The sequence below is a fragment of the Elephas maximus genome, chromosome 4 (genome assembly GCF_024166365.1).
Source record: "Elephas maximus indicus isolate mEleMax1 chromosome 4, mEleMax1 primary haplotype, whole genome shotgun sequence".
In the NCBI taxonomy this organism is placed as follows: domain Eukaryota; kingdom Metazoa; phylum Chordata; class Mammalia; order Proboscidea; family Elephantidae; genus Elephas; species Elephas maximus.
The window spans coordinates 188,498,423-188,522,165 of NC_064822.1; the positions used below are offsets into that span (position 1 = coordinate 188,498,423).

Sequence of the window (23,743 nt, forward strand, 5' to 3'; positions counted from 1 at the left end):
GAATGCTAGGGATATAGAGATGATCCGGGAACCGTGCTGAATGCTAAGGATAGAGAGCTGAGCCGGGAACCATGCTGAACGCTAGGGATAGAGAGCTGAGCAGGGAACTGTGCTGAATGCTAGGGACAGAGAGCTGAGCCAGGAACTGTGCTGAACACTAGGGATATAGAGCTGAGCCAGGAACTGTGCTGAACACTAGGATTAGAGAGCTGAACAAGGTAGGATGGGTTCCCTCTGTCAAAATGAACAAACGCCATTAACAGATTGCTGTGCACGTTCAGTAGACAATTTGCACCTTACCACCAGGCTGGTTAATGCTCCAATGAATTCAGATTTTTCAGGGTGTTCATATACGATTTTATCAGGAACTCTGAACACATTTTCTGACTGGTTCAGGATTACTTTAGAACACGTCAGTCTTCCACGAGGGCAGTATGGACCTTAACAGTACCCAAGGTCAAACAGAAACCTCGGGAAACAGTCACACAGCCACCACAGGATTGGTAAGCCGTGGCCACAAGCCCTCTGGAGCCTTGGAAACAGGGCATGTTGGTTAATCTCCCACTATTTTATGAAAAAGTAAGTTTTAAGGTAAAGTTAATAATGGAACCAGCCCTTCTTTGTTGTCAATAAGCTTGATCATCTAGATACAGTTATGTTAAACAAGCTACTTTTAAACGTTTGTTATAATGCAAAGCATAGCTATGGGTGTTAAAAACCAAACCAAACCCACTGCCGCTGAGTGGATTGACTCCTAGCAGCTCTGTAGGACAGAGCAGAACTGCCCCATACGGTTTCCAAGGAGCGGTTGGTGGATTCAAACTGCCGACCTTTTGGTCAGCAGCTGAGCTCTTAACCACTGCGCCATCAGGGCTCCATAGGCATTAAAGACTTTTATTTATTTATTTCTGGACATAGGCTTCTAGCATTTACCTAGATGATCTTTAGTGTCGTAAGAGAACTCTGCTTTCCTAAAGCAAAACTTGTAATTTTATCTCACAACTCCCGGTTTTCAAGTCTGTCTTTGGAATGGGTGGCATCTACTGGGAGCTAAAGACAGCTGCCATGGAATCGCTTCTCACTCATGGCCACCCAGTGTGTTACAGAGGAGAACTGCACTCCATAGGGGTTTCAAGGCTGTGACCTTTCACACAGAGATCACTGAGTCTTTCTTCTGAGGTGCCTCTGGTTAAGTCTGAACCGCCAACCTTGTGCTTAGTAGCTGAGTGCTTAATATTTACACCACCAGGACTCCTCATTCTGGACAGGTGAGCAGTTACTCAGTTCAGCAAGTTCGCCGTGTGGCGCCAGGAACTGTGCTAGGCTCTGGGCTCAGGGCAGTGAACCAGACCGGGCCCCACCTTGATGAAGCTGACAGTCTGGCTCAGAGGACAGATGAAGAAGTCAACCAGCAAGGGGTGCCCAGTAGGGGAAAGGGCAGGCAGGGCCTGGTATGTGGTGGGTTCTGCCTCTTTCCAGCCAAGAAGGGGAATGTGGACTTTGGGAGTTTACCCCAGGGATGTTGGAGGCGTAAAACCAAAAAAACCAAACCCAGTGCCATCGAGTCAATTCCGACTCATAGCAACCCTATGAGTCAATTCCGACTCATAGCAACCCATAGAGTTTCCAAGGAGCACCTGGCGGATTCAAACTCCTGACCCTTTGGTTAACAGCCATGGCCGTTAACCACTGCGTCACCAGGGTTTCCGTTGGAGGCGTAAGGTGCAGCTATTTAAGGAGAAAAGGGTGTTAGGGTCTCTGGGGAAAAAGGGACAGATGGACAGGAGGATGTTGTAACAACTGTACATTTTTAAAAAAAACAAAACCCCAAACCCACTTGCTGTAGAGTTGATTTGACTCATGGCGATCCCATGTCACCAAGCAGATCGCCAGGCCTTTCTTTCATGTCACTAGGTGGGTTCGAACTACCAATCTTTTCAGTTAGCAGCCTAGTGCAAGCTGTTTGCACCACCCCAGGACCTTGACTGTACAGAATATGGAAAATTCCTCTTCTCCCATTCTGTCTCTTATTTGCTTCTTTCATTGCACTTATCATAATGTGTGATTGCTATTTATCATGTATTGTTTTTTGGGGGGGGGTTGTTTTCCCACCAAAAAGCAAGCCCCAAGGCTGTCTTGTTCACCTGTGTGTCTGGCCCCCATCCAAACACCTAGGTGGTCCTCACTAACATTTACTGACTGTAGTTGAATAAATTGTTCTTGTCGTCAGGTGCTGTCCCGTCAGTTCTGATTCAGTGACCCCACGTACAACAGAACAAAACACTACCCGGTCCTGCACCATCCTCCCAATCACTGTGCTTGAGCCCGCTGTTGCAGCGACTGTGTCAATCCATTTCATTGAGTGTCTTACTCTTTCTCTGACCCTCTACTTTACCAGGCCTGATGTCCTTCTTCAAGTACTGGTCCCTCCTGGTAACATGTCCAAAATATACGAGACGAAGTCTTACCATCCTCACTTTCAAGGTGCATTCTAGCTGTACTTCTTCCAAGACAGACTCAGTCCATTCGGTGTTCGTCACCAACACCATAGTTCAAATCTATCAGTTCTTTTCTGGTCTTCCTTATTCACTGTCCAGCTTTCACATGCATATGAAGCAAGTAAATAAAAAAAAAAAAATTGCCCTTGAGTCGATTCCGACTCATAGAGACCCTACAGGGCAGTTCTACTCTATTCTATTGGGTCGCTTGAGTCGCAATCAACTCGACGGCAGCCAACATTCCCTGCTTACTAAGCGCCATGCACGGCAACGGGCGGTTTGACATACGCTCTCTCCTCCAGGAGCCCTTCAGTCCAACCCTGTGAGGTAGCTATGACCATCACCTGCATCTTACCAAGGAGGACACTGAGCCCGGGGGCTTCAAGGGCTTCAGCGGGTCCGTGCACCCAGGAGGAGGACCCAGGGCACCAGTCGGGATTGACGCAGCACCCGATGCGGGAGGCGAGATCCACTGCTGCGGGCTGGGTGTAGCGAGAAGTCCTACGCTGTGTCGGGGTGCCAGGAGGGTAAAAGGAGAGAGTTGAGTGACGGCCTAGAACACGAGTCGACTTCTTCCAGCCGCAACTCCAGGTGCCTGGCTCCTGGCCAACCGTCAGGCAGACCAGCCATCCACGTGCCAGGAGCCTCACTGCGTCCTTGGACACTCTGCGCCTGCGCCGTCGCCAGGCCTCAGCACTTCCGGCGTCCGGAGTGAAGATCCGGGTCACGGGCTCAAGGGGCCCAATGAGCGGAGGCGCCCTGGGCTACGGGGGCGGGACGGAGGCGGGCATCATGGTCGCCCCGGTGCGCAGCGTCTAGGGGGCTTGTGGGAGGCTCGCTGACCTCCGCGGCCGCTGACCCGCCTTCGGCCCTCACCGAACGAGTGCTCTGCAAAGCGGCGGCCTAGAGGGAACCATGGGGACGGTGCACGCTCGGGTAAGAGGCCCAGTGACCCTGGGCTGTGTCGCTCCTGGGTGGCGGGCCCGCGGGGAGACGCTCTCTGGGCTGCGGCCGCGCGTCCACCGGGGCGGGAGCGTCGAGGGCGGCGGGGACCGGAGACCCGAGGGGACGGGGACGGGGACGGGCCGGGCCGGCCATCCGCGGGCAGCGTCCCCGCGCGGACCTCCGGGGCCGGGTGCGGGAGGCTGCAGAGACGTGGCCGCAGGCCAGCGGGTCTCGCGGCGCGGGGCAGGACACCGATGTTCCGAGGAGGGACCTGCCTTGCCCAAGGTCACTCAACAGGTGGCCCGGAAGCTCCCAGTGAACTCTCCGTAAAGTCCTGCAGCAGCTTGTGAGAAGTTATGTTTCTCCGTGACTTGATTTCCCCTCAGCCGTTTCGGGTGTCTTTGCCCCTTTCTGGTCATTTTGTCCCGTCTCCCTGCCCAGCCGCCGCTGGAGTCACCCGAGACCCTTGGAGCAGGAAGAGTCTTTGAGGTCTTCGAGTGCAGACTCACCTAGGAGTCAGGTAGACGTGTTTACCGGGCAAAGACGGGATCTCTCTTTGCTTTAGCTTCACCTTTTAGAGTGGAGGTGGTGATAGTATGTGCCTTCCTTACCAGGTATGGGAGAATTAAAAGACACAACGCATGTGAAGTACTTATTTAAGCGCTTGGCTGCTAACTTAAAGGTGGGCAGTTCGAACCCACCTAGCATCTCCCTAGGAGAAAGACCTGGCGATTTGCTCCGGTAAAAATTGGTGGCGTTGTGTGCCTTTGAGTCGATTCCGACTCATAGCGACCCTACAGGACGGAATAGAACCACCCCATAGGGTTTCCAAGGAGCGGCAGGTGGATTTGAGCGGCTGACCTTTGGTTAGCAGCTGAGCTCTTAACCACTATGCCACCAGGGCTCCCCCATAAAGATTAAAAAAAAAGATTACAGCCTGAAAACCCTGAGACAGTTCTGCTCTGTCACATGGGGTCACCATGAGTTGAAATCCACTTAACAGCACTCAGCAGTTTCGGTTCTTGGCTCTTCGTAACTCCTTGCCAAATGCTCTCATTTATGATAATCTTAACTGAGGGCCAGAGAATGAAAGTCACTTGACCAGGATCACAGTGTTGGTGCCGCAGGACGTTCTAGACTCAGACCTCCTGACTTCCGGCCCTCATCACTACTTTTCTCCCGTGGCATGGGTTGTTTCACTTGCCCTGTTCAGAAGTTTCCCGGTGGCTTCCACAAGAGCTTAGTACAGACTTGTCATCCTGGCATCAGGAATTGCACTTAGTGCCTCTTCGCATAGCTTTTGTTCAGAACAAGCCCTGTTGCTGTCTGCTGTGCTCAGGACTGTGCTGTATACACAGTTCCCTCCCTGGTCACCCACCCCACACCCGTCTTTACTTCCCATAGCCTTTTCCTACATCCCTTCATTTGGGTGTCCTGCTAGTTTTCTTGGCATTTTTCCTCTGGTGCCATTTATATTGTGCTGTGTTTTTGCTCTGTTTGCTTTTTGGTCTTATCCTATTAGATTCTGTGTTTCTAGATATTCCTATAGAAGCTGCATCTTACTTGCCTTGCATTTTTAGCATCTTTAAACATACTTTCATTTATTTAACTAACATTTACTGATGGCCTACTTACGTGCCTGACACTGTTATAAGTGCTAGGGATATTGTGTGTGTGTGTGTGTGTGTGTGTCTGCAATTCCGTGATTTCACATCCCCCTAGCCACTGGTTTTCAAACTTTTTCAATCAGGACTCTAATGGTGGCAGAACGTGAAAAATGTAGTCAATGTTGTTAAATTGTAAAAGTGAAAGTTGTGTTGGCAGGTGTTTTGGGGTGTATATTTTCACCACAATAAAAAAGAAAAAAAGTTTTGTAAAAAAAAAATATTTACTGTTAATATTTGTTATGTATTTTTATCTTTTCTGTTTGATTCTAGTGTATATCACTTTAAAAATGCTGATTGTAACTCATTAAGTTGATTTTATGTCCTGTCCCCCCATGCCTTGCACAGTGCCTGGCATGTGGAACTCAGTAAAAACCTGTGGACAGATTGGTAGACTAGTCTGCTTAAAGGCTAACGGCTAGATGCAAAGACTTATTTTAATTGATTTTATCAAATCGTTACCCCTTACCTGCTCTTCCAGACACTGGAATATAAATTCTGTGAGGATGAGGGTTTTGTAAGTCCTTGTCACATAGTAGGTTCGTCATGGTATTTGGTGATGAACGAATCTGTCTGTGAGACCATGAATTTAGAACATTAAGCTTTGGTGTACCTGAGCAACCACAGAGACACCATCTCTTGAACTTAAGGTCTAAATTTCAGGTTAAAGAATACAAGTAGGTCTGGCGGGGGGGTCTCTGGTGAACCTTGTTTCATACTTCGAGACTTTAGAAACTGTAATGGGATTTTTTTTAGCACAATGGAATATGAACTTTGTGCCTAGGCAAAGCATGTTTGCTAAGCACTGAGATTACAAACAAAATAAGTGCACACATTCCTGACTGTACCGTGTATCCCATGCAGAATTCGCACACTTCAGTACACTTTTCGTGCTGTGTAAGCTTAAGCCCAGAAGCGTGTTCATGAAATGGTGCAGGTAACAGGTCACCATTGCTGAGAAGTAATGATGATTCCGTTTTGAAATATTACACAACAAAAATGGGAGAATAATGATACGCAATTGTGTATTCTTTGTCCAGCATTAGCTTCTTTTTTATTTGTGTGAATATGTTTTACTTTTTATCTAATTAGTTTTGATTTTATTTTTCCTTGTGTAAACTTCTCTTATGCAGATATTGGTTGTCTGCACTGCCGTGTTCCCAGCGCTTAGCACATGCTGAGTACTGAGGAGATTCTTGTCCAGTGAAGGAATAACAACAAACTTCATTCGTTCATCCATTCCACGAGTATCTCCTGAGGGCTTCTAACATGCCAGGGCAGATACAAATAAGAAAAAGAAGGGGTGCCCGAGGAGGCCACAAACTTCTAGGAGCAAGAGATGTCCCTGTGCAGGAAGGGCTGGGCCCTTCCAAGGAAGATAGGGGTGGCTCACAGCAGAGGCGACGTTTACGGTGGATCTGTAAGCTGCATAGGGGAAAAGTGATTCTGGGCAGCGGGAACAAGGTGTGCAAAAGCAAGGATGTGAGGGTCGGGGAGTGGGGAGATCGACCCTGGAGTAGCAGACGAGGGCCTTGTGGTGGAGCTTTTTGTGGCCCTGCTAAAGAATCTAGTTGGATTCTATCCCTGTAGGGCCATCAGAGTCGTTTAGGGCATGGATAGGAAAAGGGGACATGACAGTATCAGGCCGGTTACCTTCCCAAAGAGCTAGTGACAGCGTGAAGATGTGCTGGTGGAGCTGTCGAGTGTCCCCATGGCCCCATGTACCACAGATGTCAAACCTGTCTCTAAGCTTTTTACAAAAGAAAGATGGTAAAAATACACATAACATTTGCCAATCCAACAATTTTACATGTGTAGTTCAGTAATAGTGGTTAACGTTCATGTTGTGCACCCGTGCACTTTTAAACCTGTCTCATTGCCAGGAATTGGTGAAGCAAGGAGATAGGCAGATGTTGGTTAGCACAGCTTTTCCAAACTCGGTTATTTCTCATAGTCACCCAGTGCCACGCTAGACCTGAAGCCATCTCCAGGGGGTACCTGGGAGTCCCTGTGGTTAAGCTCAGGCGAATGTAGGAATACACGAGAAGTGAACGAACACTTTGTTATTACGTATTACTTCTCATATATAGGAGCCCTAGTGGCTGAGCGCTTAAGAGCTCGGCTGCTAACCAGAAGGTCAGCAGTTCACATCTGTCAGCAGCTCATTGTGTACCCTGTGGGGCAGTTCTACGCTGTCCTGTAGGGTCGCTATGAGTTGGAATTGACTTGGTTTTTTGGTTTTGGCCGTATGTGAAGTATATATGATATGTGTTACACATTTACTACTATTATCACGTCTTCCTGAATGTACTAAACCTGGTGTAGCCTGCCCTTATTCAGGACATGCTTTCAAGCATTTGAGACGGTGTCAGTTCAGGCTGGGGACTGACAGCTTCCCGGCCATTCTGTGAGCATGTGTAGCTCCTTATAGTGTGTGAACGAGACTTTCTGACCTGAAAAGATCTATCAGGGCCCAGAGCAAAATGTTTTCTTGGTAATTTAGTGTGTCAATGTAGCTATCCTATTTTGATTCAAAAAATCAGAATACTTTTATGACAACAGGAAAGCAGGGTTGTTTATTTTTCCTTCTCCCCTTGATAAATGTCTCTGTGGTGCCTTATTTTTTAATGACTTCTTTCCTTTAAATGGGCCTCAGGTGTACAGAGTTAGATTGGCCATAATCCTTGGTTCGTGGTACGCTGTCATCAGTTTCAGCTCTTTGTTAATTATGATATAATGAATTAAAACGATATAGCGAACACCAAGGAGTTCAGCACCGACCCGGGAACTTCCCATGAACAGCGGCTCACATCTGCCCGGCACTCCGCTTCTGTCCTGTCCCCGCCTCCGCTCCCCACGCGGAACCGTGTACTCAGTGTTCTCTAACACCATCTAAAGATTGTGGTTTTGTTATGTTACAACTTTGTTGATCTGTGGTTCTTCCCCTCAGAGTTTGGAGCCCCTCCCAGTGGGAGGTCCTGATTTTGGGGCCTTGGGAGAAGAAGCTGAATTTGTGGAAGTTGAACCGGAAGCGAAACAGGAGATCCTTGAAAACAAAGACGTGAGTATCTGCCGCCGGCCGTGGTGTCGTTGTGACTAGGAGCACGTGGTTCAGTGAGCCGCTAGACGAACCTGCCAGCCGTGGTGTCGTTGTCACTAGGAGCAGGCACTTCAGTGAGCCGCTAGACGAACCTGCCGGCCGTGGTGTCGTTGTCACTAGGAGCAGGCACTTCAGTGAGCCGCTAGACGAACCTGCCGGCCGTGGTGGTGTTGTCACTAGGAGCAGGCACTTCAGTGCCCCGCTAGACGAACCTGCCGGCCGTGGTGGTGTTGTGACTAGGAGCAGGCACTTCAGTGAGCCGCTAGACGAACCTGCCGGCCGTGGTGTCGTTGTCACTAGGAGCAGGCACTTCAGTGAGCCGCTAGACGAACCTGCCGGCCGTGGTGTCGTTGTCACTAGGAGCAGGCACTTCAGTGAGCCGCTAGACGAACCTGCCGGCCGTGGTGGTGTTGTCACTAGGAGCAGGCACTTCAGTGAGCCGCTAGACGAACCTGCCGGCCGTGGTGGTGTTGTCACTAGGAGCAGGCACTTCAGTGAGCCGCTAGACGAACCTGCCGGCCGTGGTGGTGTTGTCACTAGGAGCACGCACTTCAGTGAGCCGCTAGACGAACCTGCCGGCCGTGGTGTCGTTGTCACTAGGAGCAGGCACTTCAGTGAGCCGCTAGACGAACCTGCCGGCCGTGGTGTCGTTGTCACTAGGAGCAGGCACTTCAGTGAGCCGCTAGACGAACCTGCCGGCCGTGGTGGTGTTGTCACTAGGAGCACGCACTTCAGTGAGCCGCTAGACGAACCTGCCGGCCGTGGTGGTGTTGTCACTAGGAGCAGGCACTTCAGTGAGCCGCTAGGTGAACCTGCCGGCCGTGGTGGTGTTGTCACTAGGAGCAGGCACTTCAGTGAGCCACTAGACGAACCTGCCGGCCGTGGTGGTGTTGTCACTAGGAGCAGGCACTTCAGTGAGCCGCTAGACGAACCTGCCGGCCGTGGTGGTGTTGTCACTAGGAGCACGCACTTCAGTGAGCCGCTAGACCAACCTGCCGGCCGTGGTGGTGTTGTCACTAGGAGCACGCACTTCAGTGAGCCGCTAGACGAACCTGCCGGCCGTGGTGTCGTTGTCACTAGGAGCAGGCACTTCAGTGAGCCGCTAGACGAACCTGCCGGCCGTGGTGGTGTTGTCACTAGGAGCAGGCACTTCAGTGAGCCACTAGACGAACCTGCCGGCCGTGGTGGTGTTGTCACTAGGAGCAGGCACTTCAGTGAGCCGCTAGACGAACCTGCCGGCCGTGGTGTCGTTGTCACTAGGAGCAGGCACTTCAGTGAGCCGCTAGACGAACCTGCCGGCCGTGGTGGTGTTGTCACTAGGAGCACGCACTTCAGTGAGCCGCTAGACGAACCTCCCGGCCGTGGTGGTGTTGTCACTAGGAGCAGGCACTTCAGTGAGCCGCTAGACGAACCTGCCGGCCGTGGTGGTGTTGTCACTAGGAGCACGCACTTCAGTGAGCCGCTAGGTGAACCTGCCGGCCGTGGTGGTGTTGTCACTAGGAGCAGGCACTTCAGTGAGCCGCTAGACGAACCTGCCGGCCGTGGTGGTGTTGTCACTAGGAGCAGGCACTTCAGTGCCCCGCTAGACGAACCTGCCGGCCGTGGTGGTGTTGTCACTAGGAGCAGGCACTTCAGTGAGCCGCTAGACGAACCTGCCGGCCGTGGTGTCGTTGTCACTAGGAGCAGGCACTTCAGTGCCCCGCTAGACGAACCTGCCGGCCGTGGTGGTGTTGTCACTAGGAGCAGGCACTTCAGTGAGCCGCTAGACGAACCTGCCGGCCGTGGTGTCGTTGTCACTAGGAGCACGCACTTCAGTGCCCCGCTAGACGAACCTGCCGGCCGTGGTGTCGTTGTCACTAGGAGCAGGCACTTCAGTGAGCCGCTAGACGAACCTGCCGGCCGTGGTGTCGTTGTCACTAGGAGCAGGCACTTCAGTGAGCCGCTAGACGAACCTGCCGGCCGTGGTGGTGTTGTCACTAGGAGCAGGCACTTCAGTGAGCCACTAGACGAACCTGCCGGCCGTGGTGGTGTTGTCACTAGGAGCAGGCACTTCAGTGAGCCGCTAGACGAACCTGCCGGCCGTGGTGGTGTTGTCACTAGGAGTACGCACTTCAGTGAGCCGCTAGACGAACCTGCCGGCCGTGGTGGTGTTGTCACTAGGAGCACGCACTTCAGTGAGCCGCTAGACGAACCTGCCGGCCGTGGTGTCGTTGTCACTAGGAGCAGGCACTTCAGTGAGCCGCTAGACGAACCTGCCGGCCGTGGTGGTGTTGTCACTAGGAGCAGGCACTTCAGTGAGCCACTAGACGAACCTGCCGGCCGTGGTGGTGTTGTCACTAGGAGCAGGCACTTCAGTGAGCCACTAGACGAACCTGCCGGCCGTGGTGTCGTTGTCACTAGGAGCAGGCACTTCAGTGAGCCGCTAGACGAACCTGCCGGCCGTGGTGGTGTTGTCACTAGGAGCACGCACTTCAGTGAGCCGCTAGACGAACCTCCCGGCCGTGGTGGTGTTGTCACTAGGAGCAGGCACTTCAGTGAGCCGCTAGACGAACCTGCCGGCCGTGGTGGTGTTGTCACTAGGAGCACGCACTTCAGTGAGCCGCTAGGTGAACCTGCCGGCCGTGGTGGTGTTGTCACTAGGAGCAGGCACTTCAGTGAGCCGCTAGACGAACCTGCCGGCCGTGGTGGTGTTGTCACTAGGAGCAGGCACTTCAGTGCCCCGCTAGACGAACCTGCCGGCCGTGGTGGTGTTGTCACTAGGAGCAGGCACTTCAGTGAGCCGCTAGACGAACCTGCCGGCCGTGGTGTCGTTGTCACTAGGAGCAGGCACTTCAGTGCCCCGCTAGACGAACCTGCCGGCCGTGGTGGTGTTGTCACTAGGAGCAGGCACTTCAGTGAGCCGCTAGACGAACCTGCCGGCCGTGGTGTCGTTGTCACTAGGAGCACGCACTTCAGTGAGCCACTAGACGAACCTGCTGGCCGTGGTGTCGTTGTCACTAGGAGCAGGCACTTCAGTGAGCCGCTAGACGAACCTGCCGGCCGTGGTGGTGTTGTCACTAGGAGCAGGCACTTCAGTGCCCCGCTAGACGAACCTGCCGGCCGTGGTGTCGTTGTCACTAGGAGCACGCACTTCAGTGAGCCACTAGACGAACCTGCCGGCCGTGGTGGTGTTGTCACTAGGAGCACGCACTTCAGTGAGCCGCTAGACGAACCTGCCGGCCGTGGTGGTGTTGTCACTAGGAGCAGGTACTTCAGTGCCCCGCTAGACGAACCCATTTCAATACTTTTATCAAAGAAGAGTTTGTAATGAATGAACTTTTCCAAAGGCTGGTGAGTTAGAAACAGAGTTTCTGGTTTTAGAGAAATAGCTTTTTCCTTAGTGATTATTTGCGTGGCAGGCTTAGGCAAATGCATTTTTGTATTTGTATTATAAACAAAAAGTACTTCAAGGACAAGCTCAAGTTACGCTTAAGTTTATACTTCCACGTCTTGTACCCAGAAAAATGAGCTTGGGTCTCAAGTGCTTTTCCTAAACTTTGTTGTCTCTGAAATTTAAATATGCCTGAAAAAATGTAAGTACATGTTCGTAAATTCTTTAATTGAGATCTTCTCAATTCCCCTAGTACTCCCCGTCCCCACCCTTCTTTATTACCGCCTGTTGTACAACGTGAGGGGGCCCGGTGGTGCAGTGGTTAAGCACTCGGCTGCTAACCAAAAGGTCAGCGCTTCGAACCCATCAGACGCTCTGCGGGAGGAACATGTGGCAGTCTGCTTCCATAGAGATTACAGCCTTGGAAACCCCATGGGGCAGTTCTACTCTGTCCTGTCGTTTTGCTATGGGTTGGAATTGACTCGACAGCTGTGGGTTTATGATACAAAACACATTACCTATTTCTCTCCCCTTTAGAACATAAGCTCCATTTGGACAGAGATTTATGTTTTACTCACTGCTGTGTCCACAGAGTTGAGGACAGTACCTGGCTCCTGGGTAATCAGTCCATTTTTATTGAGTGAATGAGTGAAGTAAGCAGTTACTGAGTCCTCACTCTGATAAGCAGCTTTTATGAACAGTGGGAAAGCAGTTTCTTCTCTTAAGGAGTTTACATTCCAGTGAGAAGGTGAGAAGTTAGAGGCTCTCTGCGGAGGGTGGGAAGTTAGAGGCTCTCTGTGGAGGGTGGGAAGTTAGAGGCTCTCTGCGGAGGGTGGGAAGTTAGAGGCTCTCTGCAGAAGGTGAGAAGTTAGAGGCTCTCTGTGGAGGGTGGGAAGTTAGAGGCTCTCTGCAGAGGCATTTCTCCTCCTGGGTTGGAACCTCTGGAAGGAGGGAGATATGCACACTAGGAAGGCGGAGCTGGGGCCTCTGAGGACCGCCTGGATTCGGGGCTGCCGTGGGCGGTGCTCCTCTGGCCGTAGAGGCTTGTAGGTTTCTTTTCCAGAAAGTGAGGACCTAGCAAGGGAGAAGGCCCAGTGGCCAGTTTTTTTTGGAAAGGTGTGAAAAATAAGGAGAAAAAAGTTCAGAAGAAGAATGGGTTCTTAAACTTGAAAATAAAAAAATAGATGGAAATGAATTGCAGATATCTGTCTTTAGCCTTGCTGCCTCATTTCTGCCCATTGTCGTATTTAATAACCAGCGTCCTCTTGTCGCATTTAGGTGGTTGTTCAGCACGTTCATTTTGATGGACTTGGAAGGACTAAAGATGATATCATCATGTATGAAATTGGAGATGTTTTTAAGGCAAAGAACCTAATTGATGTGAGTATGACTCTACTTGGCGTTCTTTCCCATTCCCTTCTGAGGGGCCGGTAGGTCTCCCTGTCTCCTCAGACCACTGTGTATCCCGCCTCCAGTCTCTCTACCGATGACCTTGCCTTCACCTCCCAGAGCTGAACCCCCGATTCCCTGAACCTCCCACAAACTCAAATATGTTTGCATCCGCCCTTACCTCCTGTCTCTATACCTCAGAGGAGGAAGCGTCTGCCCTCTTTTCCAAGGCCAGCCCATCCCTGTGTTCTTCAGAACGACCCCTGGCCTCTTCTAGGAGCTGGTGCTGTTGACCACCAGCCTTCCTCACCAGGCCCTGTTCCGAGTGCCCTCTACTGCTCTCTCCGTCCGGCCTCACCAACCCTGCAGGGAGCTAATATTTGTAACGCCCCCCTCCAGCTGCTTCTCAGCCCCCCAGCCCATTGGCCCATCCTCACCCGTCACCCCCCACTCTATTAATCAGCCAGTCTCCTGCCTGGATTGCTACCCGTCTCCCTTCTCTGTGGGCTTCTGCCTTTGGAACCGCGTTGAACATGCCTGGGCAAAGGTCACTGCTTTCCTCGTGGCCAGATCTAGCTGGCTCCTTCCAGTCCTCATTACACTGGACCTTTCACAAGTGTGACACCGTTGACCACTCCCACTTCAAAAAAAAGTATATATATATTTTTTAAAGTTTAAAGTATTTACAAGCATAGCCAAAAATATATAAATATACACACATATGTACGTATTTGTATGTGTATGAATGAAAACGTAAAGAAGGGTATGAACAAAATGTACACGTTTCCCTCTTGCTGGCCAATCCCCAGGCCCACTTTCCGGAGGTAACCAGGACTAACCCCACCTAACCTCACTCTTCAGAGATAACGAGGACTAACCCCACCCAGGCCCACTCTCCAGAGATAACCAGGACTAGCCCCACTCAGTTTCACTCTCTCAGAGGTAACCAGGACTAACCCCACCCCAGCTCTCTCCAGAGTTAGCCAGGCCTAACCCCACCCCAGCTCTCTCCAGAGGTAACCAGGACTAACCCCACCCAGGCCCAGTCTGCAGAGATAACCAGGACTAACCCCACCCAGCTTCACTCTTCAGAGGTAACCAGGACTAACCCCACCCAGGCCCAGTCTGCAGAGGTAACCAGGACTAACCCCACCCAGGCCCAGTCTGCAGAGGTAACCAGGACTAACCCCACCCAGGCCCAGTCTGCAGAGGTAACCAGGACCAACAGTTTCTGATGCATCCTTCCAAATACTTTATACACGTGTATGAACACATATATCCTTAAAAAAATAAAATTCTTATCTCACACATTTTCTCTCACCTTTCATCTTCCACGTTACGCCTTTTCCCATCAGCACATAGCAGCCTGCTATATGGCTGCACGGTGGTAGCTCAGTGCGGGGACTTTCCATCGTTTGCATACCGTGAACAGGTCCCTCCTCGTGGACATCCCAGTTAGCGGAGTGCTGTGCTCTCACAGACAGTGCTGCTGTCAACATCTTTGTGTCTCTGTGGACGTCTGAGAGTGCATCTGTGGGATAAATCCCTAGAAGTGGGGTGAGGAGGTCACGGGGTGTGCTTTCTGATTTCAGCAGACGCTGCCATATTGCTCTCTAATGAGATGGCAGCGTCTATATTCCTACCCAGAAACCCTGGTAGTACAGTGGTTAAGAGCTAACCAAAAGGTCAGCAGTTCAAATCCACCAGGTGCTCCTTGGAAACCCTATGGGTAAGTTCTACTCTGTCCTACAGGGTCGCCGTGAGTCAGAATCAACTTGACAGCAATGGCTTTGGTTTTGTTTTTTTACACTCCTACTCGCAGTTCAGGAGAGGGTCTGTTTCCCAGCATTGCGTCTCATCAGACTTCTGTAATCCTCGCCAGCCTGTTAGGTGAAAAGCCCTTTCTCACTGTTTTAGTTTGCGTTCACTTATTTATGGATGGTCAAGAGCTCAGCTGCTAACAGGAAGGTCTGCAGTTCGAATCCACCAGCCGCTCCTGGAAGCCCCGTGGGGCAGCTCTGCTCTGTCCTGTGGGGTCACCATGAGTCAGAGTCGACTTGATGGCAATGGGTTTGGGTTTTTGTTTTAATTACGGATGAGGTTGCGTGCTTTTGTTAATTTATCAGAGCTCCTTATATATTAAAGAAACCATCTCTGTGTCACTTACGTTAAATATATTTCTTCTGCTCCGTCACTTGTCTTTTGAATTGGTTTATGTCCTCCCTCTTTCTGGTCGTTCTCTCTCACCCTGGTTTCTGGGGTCCCACTCCTGGGTTTGCTTCCACTTCTCATCCCTTTGTGTTAGCTCCCTGGTCAGCTTCTTCTCTGTGACCACCCTTATGTGTTGCTTTGCTGCAAGGAGCAGTTTTGATCTGCTCACACCCTCCCTGCTTCCAGCTTCCAGCTGCAGCCTGTCTGCCGAGGACCCCTTCTATTTCCAGCCAGTTCCCCTGCAGAGCTTCAGTCCCTTCATGCAGCCGCCTACTCGGTGTTTCCTCATGGAATTGCCACGGACAGCTCCAGCTCTGCATGGCTAGATCCCAAAGTCACTGTCTATTTTCACCCCAGCCCCTGGTTATTCCTCCACCTCTGTCCCTTCACGCCGTAGCCACGTGCAAAGCCTAGAGCCAGAAGTTCTCATCGGCTCCTTCCTCACCCTTGTGTTCAGTGGCTAACCAGTGACCGTCACCTGGCCTCTGCCTGTCGACGTCTCTAGCGTCCGTTCTCTCTCTACACCATGGCAACACCTGGTCAGTCTCCATCACCTCTCCCTGGGTCTGTGGCAGAGTCTCCTCATGGCCTCCTCTGGCTCTACTTTTCTCCCCCTCTGAGCAAAGACCTGTATTCACCCCCATGATAAGCTTTCTGAGGAGGAAATGGCATCCTGTCTCCCCTGCTGGGGGTTCTAATGTAGGTAGCTCCCCTTACTCGGGATCCTCCTGGTGCCTGTCCTGCCCTCTACTTTCCCTCCAGCAAAACAGGACTCCTGGACTGCCAGCCTCATAACGCCCTATGACCTGCCGTTGGCCTGATGGGAAAACACAGACCGTGTGTGTGGTTCAGGAACCCAGACGGCACTATAAAGCACAGAATAACTGCATAGTCACTGCTGACAGTTGATTGTGAGCCCTTCCAGAGAAGCAACGCCAGGCTTTCTGTGGGGGTCTTTTATTTATTTTGTTTCTATAAAAGGGATTATATTACGTACACTGCTCTGTGCCTCAGGCTGGGTTTTGCCCTTTAGAATCGGGTTTTTGTTGCCCTGTTAGGTGCTTTGTCTGCTCTTTCATGTCGTCTTGGTAGCCATCTCTTCTCCATGATTAGTGACGTAGCACCAAGTGGAAAGTGCTCGCCTGGTCGTACAGCCACCAGTTGGGTTTCTCCGTTTTACAAGAATGCAGCCTCTGTCTCTTTCCCCTCTTGCAGGTAATGCGGAAATCTCACGAGGCTCGTGAAAGGCTGCTTCGCCTTGGAATTTTTAGACAAGTGGACGTTTTGATCGATACATGTCAAGGTCTGTACTGTGGTGTAGTACCTCTGTGATTTCCCTTCTCTGTCCTCCAGGATCATAGAAAAGCTCTTTGTGCATAGAGCCTCGGGTTCATCAGACAGAAAGGTCTGGCAGTTAGCAGTCTCTGGAAGTGGCTGGGTTTTTCTGTCAGGCCATGGGGTGGAGCGGTGAACTGCGAGGATACGGTCGTCTGAATCCTGGACTACCCCAGGCCTCTGAGAGAAGGATCCTGAAGGAGGAACCCAGGCTGCGTCAGGCACATCCTGGCCCAGCAGCTTCCAAATGGGCTCTTGGTGGGCTCATCTCAGTGTGTGCTTTGCTAAGAGGATCCGCTAGGAGGCAGGTTTCAGTTTTGGTTTTTGCTCATTCCCTTGTTTGCTGTGTGCTATTGTGCACGTCTCCCAGCTTAGTGTTGCTTCTTTATTAGGAAGACCTGGAACAGGCCCTGTGCTGGGTACTGGGACACGGCTGCAAACACGTCGTCTCTTCTTAAAGAGCTTCTGGCCAGGGGCAGGGTGGGGGACAGGCAAATCAGGGGTTACAGTGCCGGATGATACATGCCCTAAGGGGGCTAGAAGAGGAAACTTTCCCCTGTCTGGCGGGGCGGGGCAGGGGACAGGGTCCCAGAGGTTTCCTGCGGGGGTGCTGATAGGTAAGCTGAGTTAGTCTGGGGAGTAGGGCCTGCTGGTCAGAGGAGGGTGGAGAGTGCTCCGGGGAGAGGGGTAGCACCCAGCAGCCAGAGAGATGGCTCCTCAGGTGGCCCCCAGTGCCCGAAAGAACCGGAAGGCAGATGTGGGGGAATGGGAATGGTGAAAGATAAGCCAGAAAAATAATCAGGAAACGGGGTCGTGAGGCACTCCATGCCGCAGCAGAGTTGGGGCTGCAGTCTGTGTTTGTGTGGGAGCGCTCTTGAGCTTTAGAGTAGATGGTGCACTTTCCAAAGGGGCTCGCAAAGTAAAATGAACTTCCAGCAGTGGGACGTAAAATAAAATGAGGCCTTCTGGGTGTCTTACCGTCTGGTATTTTTTGTCTCCTTAGGTGACGATGCACTTCCAAACGGTTTAGACGTTACGTTTGAAGTGACTGAGCTAAGGAGGTTAACAGGCAGCTACAACACCATGGTTGGGAACAACGAAGGCAGCATGGTATGGTGTCCATTTCTCCTTCTTGGTGTTGGAACTTGGAACTAAGAGTTTTTAAAATGTGACGACGTTCTAAAAGCTGATACTGGTTTCAGAGCTCTTTCTCATTTCATGTACCTTAATCTTGTTTTGAAAGTAGGTTATTGTTATTGGTGGTGTCTCTTTAATCTCCCTAGGGTGGATTATAACGTGTTTTGGATTGTTTGGTGGCAATATTAACATTAGGAGCAATTTGGGGAATGTTGGCATCAGTAGGCTTTTGTTCAGACTCTCATGAGCTCCTAACCCGTAGGACTAATGTCCTTGAGCTTCACAGTTGGCAAGTTTACCTGTCCCTCCGTTTATCAGTTTCATATGCAGGGCTCGTGCACTCAGCAAAGGCATACTTTTAAAGAATAAAAGCAATTACAAGTGAAAGCCCAGGTCTGTAGTCTACGTTTTATTCTGTTGTTACGAGACTGTCTCGACTTGTATTGTTACTGTTGTTAGCGGCCGTCCAGTTGGCTCTGACTCGGGATGACCTTGTGTATAACAGGACAAAACGTTGCGTGGTCCTGCTCCATCTCCGTGATCTTTGATAGGTTTGAGCTAGCATAGTCTTTATTAAATGGAGTTATTTCTTCATCTCAGGCCATTGCTGTTTTTCTTTTTCTTCTAGGTACTTGGCCTCAAACTCCCTAATCTTCTAGGACGTGCAGAAAAGGTGACTTTTCAGTTTTCCTATGGAACAAAGGAAACATCGTACGGCTTGTCCTTCTTCAAACCACAGCCCGGAAACTTCGAAAGAAAGTAGGAAGCCCAACAGCTCATTGAGTTCAGTGGCCTGGTTAAAAGTTAAGGTAGATGGCTTGTATGTGAAAAGAAGCCGTGCAGACTCAGCTGCCACTCGACAGTGTCAGCATGCTAGATGTTTCCTCATGAAGATGAGCCCCAGAGTGTATTTTTAAACCTGTTGATTTAAACGTTTGCGAGTTATAATCACTTTCAGCTTTTAAAGCTCTGTCCCGTTGCCTTCTAGTTTCTCTGTAAACTTGTATAAAGTTACTGGGCAGTTCCCTTGGAGCTCACTTCGGGAGACAGACAGAGGACTGTCAGCCGAGTATAGCGTAAGTAGCATTTCGGTCATTCCCTTGTGGAGCTGGGTGGAAGCCATGGTCAATGATACCCAAAGACGGCAGAAGGGAGGCTGGGCAAGGGGAGGACAATTGCTGGTGGTCTGAGCTTGGATTGGCGCCCTCTGTTCCTTGAGCTCCCTGTCAGCTGCCTCTTGATGAGCAAAGTGCAGGGCTGGTGTGCACAGTGACGGCCCCTCCATCCTGACCAAGGTCACTCTGCTCCTGACTTCCGAGTGCCACTCCATCTGTTTGTGCTTCTCACCTATGTTAAGATCGACAGTTTCTGGTAGCAGCAAAGTCACTTCAGATCACTGAAGCCTCCATTATTGATTCACACTGAAGTTTTTTTTTAATTGAAGGATGTGATTAAATGTCACAAATGGAATTCATATCAAGTGACTGTTTGGGGACCTAACGATGAACCTTGCTATTTTGACTCCTTCCTTTCTACCCGTTTCTCTATTGTTGCACCCCTATCGCAGGTGTCAGCTGGTGGGGAAAGGTCTCAAGACACAGTGCTGTGTGTGAGCGTCATGTGTAACCCCCAGACCACAGCATCGGCAGCCCCTGGGAGTGGGTTAGAAATGTGTGTTCTCGGCCCACCACACTCCCAGTGGTTCTTACGCATGCTGAAGTTGGAGAACCACAGCCCTGGTGAAGGGCTGAGCTTGGGAGTTAGAGTGCCTGGGCTGGAACCAGCTCTGCCACTCACAGCTAGATGCCCTTGGGGTGATGACTCAGTCTCCTCGTCTGTAGGATGGAAGTAGTGATAACACCATCCCCCAGGGGCCTGCAGGGCAGTGGTGAAGGTGGAATGAGATAAGTAAATACAGCTCCTCTCTTAGTGCTTGGAAGCCTTTGAGAGTGTAAGCTGCGAAGGCTGCTGCTGGTGCAGACCAGGGTCACCAACACGGGCCAAGTGGCCAGGCTGGGCGCCAGGCTCAGGATGGAGACACACACATCCGTGAGCGTTTGCCCTGCCGCTGTCTTTTCCCTTGTCTGGAGATGAGTGGCCCTCAGGTACTCTGCTGCTCTGATGTCATCCCCGAGTGCCCTGTGGTGGGGGTACGAAGGGGCTACCCAGGCAAATGCTTTTTTCTGCCATCCCCGGCTCCCTCAGGCCATGGTGACCAGCGAGGCAGCTGTGGTTAGGCACCAGGAGTTGTCCCCAGCTTTCTCCTGTGTCTCCCCTTGACCCCTTTTCTCTAGGCCTCTTAAAGAGCAGAGATTCCTAGGAGAGCAGAAGCCCCTGGTATCCACACGGAGAGGGCAGAGCTGAGAGAACCGGCTTTGGGATGGGCTCCAGGGGAGGTGTGCCGTGGAGGGAGAAGCTGGGAGCTGGCCACCTTCCCCCACCCACTCCTGTGCCCCTAGACGGAACTCCAGGTGGAAGGGACCTCATCGTGCCCATTTTGTCTCCTTGGTGCCTGCATGAAGCAGGAGCTTGGTGAAGCAGGAGCGTGCTAACAGATGGGGGAACTGGCCAAAGGAGGGGGCACAGCACTGATGGGTAATCAGTAAGAGGCGTGACGGTTGTGCTGGCGGCTGCTCAGACAGGCCCACTTTGTCATTTCTTGCAGCTGTGGTCTGACCCTGCTCTGCCAGCACGGCTGTGGACGGGAGGGGAGACCCGTGGGGGAGAGCAGGCACAGGCTGGCTTAATAGATCAGCAGATTGAGCACGTGAGGAGTTGGGGTCTAGGGTAGAAAGAATTATGATCAGAGTGCAGTGGGTGCCCCCGACCCACGATGATCCCATGTCAGAGTACACCTATGGGGTTTTCAGTGGCTTATTTTTCAGAAGTAGATTGCCAGGCCTTTCTTCCAAAGTGACTCTGGGTGGATTTGAACCTCCAGCCTTTCAGTTAGCAGACGAGTGCATTAACTGTTTATTCTACCCATAGGAGCTGAGAGGGGGTGAATCTGACTAGGAATAGGGAGCTGAGAAAGGGGCCCCCAAAGAGGTGATGCTGGAGCTGGGCCTTGAAGGGAGGGCAGGGTCCCGCCTGCTGAATAAGAGAAGGAAGGTGATCTCACACACAACGAGCCTGTATGCTCTGGCCCCTGCTCGTCCCCCAGCGGTGAATCCAGAGATGTTTCTCCTCGGAATAGTACCGCCCATGTTAAAAGCTGCTGTACAAGGAATGGAGAAATGGTTGGGTCAGCTCTGCGCCTCTCGCAGGCATTTGGGCGAGTCACTGGCCCTCAGGCAGCTTAGTGCAGAACTGGCCATGAACAGGTTGCCCACCCGGCACTGTGGTTCCCAGCGCCTGGCACGCTATCTTCTGGGTGCTTGATGAAAACCTGCGTTGAAGTGGTTCTCCTGCTTTCCCACCCTGGAAGCTGGATGGGGCGTTCTAGGCCGGCGACTGTGCCCACCCCTAGTGGCTCAGTTCTCTCACAGGCCTGCGGCTACAGAGCATACCCAGTGTCGGACTCAGCCTGGGCCACTCCGGCTGAGGGAGTTGGGGGTGTGGCCATGGTCTTCTAAGGGCAACATTACTGCCATACCTTCTGAAGCCACCCAACAACTTGGTTTACTGTCCAGCAAGCATGAGACAGACTGTAGTGGCTTCAGGGAGAGTGTCAGGCAAAGAGGCCTGTCCTCTTGTCCTGACCCCAGAGTCCCCTGGGTTGGGCTGTGTCTGTGGGAAGGACGCTCAGTAGCTCACATGCAGCCTTCTCTCCCAGCTCTTGTCAGGGCTGTGGGAGTCATCTGGGTCACTGGGCCTGGCTTCCGACAAGGGCTCAGGACTGGGCGGGGTGTGTGTCATGTCATCCTGGGTGCCTTGTCCTTTACAAAGGTTGGGGAGGAAGGATGCCTGTTGCTTATAAAGTTGCCTGCAGCTTTCAGATGAGTGAGCCAGGCCTCACCACAGCTCGGTCCTGACACTGCAGAGCAGTGTTTCATCCCACCTCAGCTCCCCTTCCCTCCCTCCCTCCGTCCTGCCTCTTCCTTCCATCTTTCTTCCTCTCTCCCTACCTCCTTTTTAAGGGACTGTGACTTAGATAACTAATTAGTTATTTAGGGATGCCTCATTCCAAAAAGTGATCTGGGACAACTTCCTGAAGTGTGGATAGTACAGAAGGGTTTAATCACAGGCCGGTCACCATTTTCCGTGTGTTTGCAGATTCCTATCTGGAAAACCAGCCACACCGTGAAGTGGGAAGGCGTGTGGCGAGAGCTGGGCTGCCTCTCCAGAACGGCCTCCTTTGCTGTCCGGAAGGAGAGCGGACATTCACTTAAGTCATCTCTCTCGGTGAGGACTTCTCTCGTCTGAGGAAGTAGCTAAGTTTTTTGATACAGCCTGTTGGGGTGCCGTCAGGTTGCTGACTCACAGCAGCCCTGGGTTTAACAGAACAAATCGTGGCCTGGTCCCGCACCATCCCCACGGTCGCCGCTGCCCGGTCTCGAGCCATTTCCACAGTCGCCACTGCCCGGTCGTGCACCATCCCCATGGTCACTGCTTCCTCGTCCCAAGCCATCCCCAAGGTCACTGCTGCCCGGTCCCGTGCCATCCCCACGGTCGCTGCTGTCCGGTTCTGCGTCATCCCCACGGTCACCGCTTCCTGGTCCTGAGCCATCCCCACGGTCACTGCTACCCGGTCCTGCTCCATCCCCACAGTCAGTGATGTGTTTGTTGTAAACTGGAAAAATGTCTCAGCCAACATCGGGGCGTATTGACAGGCATCACAGATTATATTCTGCCGAAAACTTTGGGGTTGGGCAGATAAAACGTTGTTGAAAATGGTGGCTTCCAGGCATTCTGCGAGTTTATGGTCCATCACCTCACGTTGTGTTTTCTCAATAACGTGTTGTTTTTTTCACGGTATCACCTGTGGTAATGGGGAAAAGTGTGCCTAAGAGCTGACTGTGGGATAAAAGCTTTCCAAAAGAATTAAAACGCAGGCTGAGTAGCCTTGCTGTCTGAGAGAATGACCCCAGTGGAGGCGGTCAGCGCTCACCTAATTGACATGAATTCTTCATTCCTTCGAAGGTCCAGCTGGTACCCTGTGGGTGCTCCAGCCTCCTCCTGTAAAGCAGAGGCACTAATCTGCCTTCCTTGCAGGGCTTTTATAAGGACTAAATGATTTAATGTTTGTGAAGCGCGTACAACGGTGCTTAGCATATAGCTGGCGCTCAGTAAGTGTCGGCTACTCTATAGAACTGTTTGAAGTGAAAACGCACCAAATGTCTTCCAGCACGCGATGGTCATTGACTCTCGGAATTCTTCCATTTTACCAAGAAAAGGGGCTTTGCTGAAAATTAACCAGGTAACGTTCATTCACCTATCACCTGTGCAGGGCAGAGGGCAGCCAGGCTTTTGACACTGGGTAAGGTGTCTGCAGGCTTGAGTGCCCCGGGGGACAGGGACACCCAGGTATGGGCATTTTTAATACTGTGCTTCTTCCTGTCACAGTGAACACCGTGCTGGTCGCCTTCCCTTCTGGGGCTCCCAGCCCTGGGCTTGTTCCCTGCTCTCTGCAGCCCTGTCTCTTACCCACACAGAACCTGGGGTGGGGTCACAAACTAGACCAGGGTCAGCTGTGATTTGGTGTGAGTGGTTTCCTTGGTTGCCCGTTAAAGAACAGTGGAAGGCAGGGGTTGTCATGTGTGTGCCAGCAGGGGTCAGACAGGTAATGTCAGTGAGAGAAGCTGCCAGGTCCACGCAGGGAACAGGCTTCACCATGCTGAGGTGACCCCGCCTCTAGTGCTTAGTCTGCCTTTCATTTTCCCTTTTTTTCGAGGCAGAGGAGCCGAGCCATCATTCTCTCTTATAAGATGAACAACAGTACAGCACAAGGAGGAGTGGAAGCCCACCTCGGGGAGGGCAGTTTTGAGCTACAAGGCCTCACGTGGGCAGCCTCCTGTGCTCCAGCCACTTGTCACCGTGCAGGGCATACGCCCAGGTGGCCGCAGCCTCCGCCCAGAGAAGCAGCTCGAAACCAGAGCTTGATAGGCAGTGTTCCTCCCTGTAAATGGTTGGCTGTTACTTCATCTCCCCAGAC

At 51.7% G+C, this 23,743-nt stretch overlaps 1 protein-coding gene and 1 long non-coding RNA gene across 3 annotated transcripts in view; one reads left to right on the forward strand and one right to left on the reverse strand.

Moving 5' to 3' along the window:
• The first annotated feature begins 3,255 nt into the window (after positions 1–3,255).
• Positions 3,256–23,743, forward strand: part of SAMM50 (SAMM50 sorting and assembly machinery component) — a 46,461-nt gene continuing 25,973 nt past the window's right edge. Inside the window, exons 1-9 of the mRNA XM_049884614.1 lie at positions 3,256–3,434; positions 8,058–8,168; positions 12,856–12,957; positions 16,393–16,480; positions 17,516–17,622; positions 18,278–18,408; positions 18,638–18,725; positions 21,865–21,993; positions 22,937–23,008. Coding sequence (XP_049740571.1) covers positions 3,414–3,434; positions 8,058–8,168; positions 12,856–12,957; positions 16,393–16,480; positions 17,516–17,622; positions 18,278–18,408; positions 18,638–18,725; positions 21,865–21,993; positions 22,937–23,008 — 849 coding nt within the window. The 5' untranslated portion in view covers positions 3,256–3,413. The remainder of the gene's footprint in view (positions 3,435–8,057; positions 8,169–12,855; positions 12,958–16,392; positions 16,481–17,515; positions 17,623–18,277; positions 18,409–18,637; positions 18,726–21,864; positions 21,994–22,936; positions 23,009–23,743) is intronic.
• On the reverse strand, positions 8,674–9,930 carry LOC126076142 (uncharacterized). Of its 2 annotated transcripts, none has more exons than XR_007517434.1 (3): positions 9,860–9,930; positions 9,020–9,079; positions 8,674–8,719 (listed from the first exon to the last, which is right to left on the reverse strand). It is a non-coding gene; the product is annotated as an uncharacterized LOC126076142 (long non-coding RNA). The 2 variants fall into 2 exon arrangements; XR_007517433.1 differs by lacking the exon at positions 9,860–9,930 and adding an exon at positions 9,320–9,392.